The 2500-nt window shown below is 35.6% G+C and overlaps 2 protein-coding genes across 2 annotated transcripts in view; both read right to left on the minus strand.

Moving 5' to 3' along the window:
* Positions 1 to 2500, minus strand: part of HOXA3 (homeobox A3) — a 54969-nt gene that overhangs the window by 50256 nt on the left and 2213 nt on the right. The window lies entirely within an intron of this gene.
* HOXA7 (homeobox A7) overlaps positions 1336 to 2500 on the minus strand; it is a 1803-nt gene continuing 638 nt past the window's right edge. The window contains exons 1-2 of the mRNA XM_077491341.1: positions 2203 to 2500; positions 1336 to 1628 (exon numbers count right to left, since the gene is read on the minus strand). The exon at positions 2203 to 2500 is cut by the window's right edge and continues 638 nt beyond it. Coding sequence (XP_077347467.1) covers positions 1342 to 1628; positions 2203 to 2500 — 585 coding nt within the window. The 3' untranslated portion in view covers positions 1336 to 1341. The remainder of the gene's footprint in view (positions 1629 to 2202) is intronic.

The following is a 2500-nucleotide window of genomic DNA, read 5'->3' on the forward strand; positions in this document are numbered from 1 at the left end:
TATTACTTTGCTTGGGTAGCACTTTATGTACACTTTCATTTGTACTGTTTATTGTAAGTATATTTATTTATTATTTTCTTTCATTTTTTTTGTGTACACATCAATGAAAAGAAAAAGAGATCGATGACCAAAAACACAATTGTCTTTATTGTAACCAAAAAAAATATATATTATACCAGATACTTCAACGGAGCTCATTTTTGAAGTTTACTTTTACATTTTTTATTATTTTATGTTTTTATAATGCATAAACAATATTTATATTATTCACAAACAACACTGATCACATCATTTCCAGATGAATGTCAAGCAAAGTTGATTTTTTTTATTATTTATTTTTATTCTATTTGCATTTTTTTCTAGACAAATAACACCATGCTATTATAGATGAATCTTTATGAAAAATGTATCAAATGACGCAGATTTTTTTTTTTTTTAATACAAAGGCAGCTTATATACGACAAAAAACTTTAACAACTGTACACAGATACAAATCCCTGGGATACAAATAATGTGGTCACGTTACCTTTCAAATATCAATGCAAACACGTTAAATTTACTACACCATAAACTTGGGGATTGCGGATGGAACAAAAAAAAAAAGCTGATTTTATTTTTCTACATACTTTTGCACCGGTGCTTAATTCGAATGGTCGTTTAACTATATAAAAATACACACAGTCCTTACTTCACGTTGGTGTGCAAGATTCACAATTTAAATACAGTTGTAGCTATTCTATAGAGTTACAGCAGAGCACAAAAAAAAAATTAGGTAGTTTTGAGTAGGTAGTATAATGTTACTGTAGTGGTTGTTACACTGAACATTTTAATAAAAGTATTTGCTATTGGCATATGCTTTTCCTGGAATTGCCTGGCCTTTTATTAGTTGATGAATAGGTAGTTAAGTCTAATGTACATTATTTTCCACATTATTTGTGGATGTAGGTAGTTAACAAAAAACAAGAACAAACATATATATATATATATATATATATATATATATATATATATATATATATATATATATATATATATATATATATATATATATATATATCAGAGCAATAAATCCTTTCAATGTGAGCCATTTTAACATAATACGTTGCTTTTATCTTTTATTTTATTGTCCTTATAGGTTGCACCTCGTCGGCGTTGTGCTGAAGACGTTGAATGGCCTGCTTTCGGTTATCAACTATTTCTTTCACAAAAAAAGACATCAAATACAGTTTCAAATTATTTTTTCCAAGTTTCTTTCTTTTACTGTCCCGTGCAAATCCTGGTTAGTACGTTGCCCCCCGGTTACCCACTCCCCCCCCCCTCCCTCCCCCCCCAGCAGACACATTATTCCCCCTCTTTCCCCTTGTCCTCATCAGATGTAGTAGTAGTAGTAGGTGCAGGGGTCTGCTCCCCAGCATCAGAGGTACCGCCGCTCTCCTCTTTATGCTCCTTTTTCCATTTCATCCTCCGGTTCTGGAACCAGATTTTGATCTGCCTCTCTGTCAAGCACAAAGCATGGGCGATTTCTATCCTCCTCCTCCGGGTTAGGTAGCGGTTAAAGTGGAATTCTTTCTCCAGCTCCAGGGTCTGGTAACGAGTGTAAGTCTGCCGACCCCTCTTCCTGTCGGGCCCTATATATTACACAAGTATTAGTCATGGTTGAGCCTACAATAATCCTATGATACAAAGTAACAAGGCTCAACAAAGGCCTAGCTAATGGAGGCATCTCACCTACCATCTAACAACAGCTTATTGTGTATTTCCAATCATTTTCAGCTTATTGTGCATTTCCAATACTATTTATTTTATTTTTTATTTTATTTTTTGCATTTTATCTACGGACTGCATATTGGAATAAAGATGTTATCAATACATGCATTACGATTTGTAAATAAAAAAAATAATAAAAATAGATACAAATAATAGAATTTAAAACACTGCATGTCACTTATTTTTTTTTCTGCATATGTTCACCTGTATTTTGTTTCTAAAGGCTCAATAAATAAAATGATGTGAAAATTGTATCTGGGGGTATACATGCTAGAGATGAGAAGCCATTAGTGGGTAATAAAAAGTGTGCAGTGCAGATCTGAACAGAGAGCCATGGCGCCTGCTCTCCTAATTAAATCCATAAAGCTGTGCACTATTATTAGTTGGCTGTTGCATTAATGGCCTTTGCTAGCATTCCCTCCAGCTTACCCATACCTGAGGACCTCATCCAGGGGTATATGCGGAAATTACTGTCAGCCTGGGGGTGCAGGGTAGATTCATCCGCCTTGTCACAGCTGGCTTTGGCCAGGTCATTGCAGATCACCGGAATGTTCTGATCAAACGAGCAGTGCAGGTTGTAAGCTTCTGAGCCCAGGCTGTATCCAGAGAAAGGGTTCTGATAGAGTGCACTGTTGTATAGACTGGGCATTGATGGCGGAAAGGCACCGGTGCCGGCTCCATAGCTGCTTCTCTGGGAGTTGGTAGCAAAGGAACAAGAAGTGGGCTCTGTGTT

The sequence above is a fragment of the Lithobates pipiens genome, unplaced genomic scaffold, assembly GCF_037356315.1.
Source record: "Lithobates pipiens isolate NorthernLeopardFrog02 unplaced genomic scaffold, aLitPip1_a1.2 Scaffold_19, whole genome shotgun sequence".
NCBI classification, from domain to species: domain Eukaryota; kingdom Metazoa; phylum Chordata; class Amphibia; order Anura; family Ranidae; genus Lithobates; species Lithobates pipiens.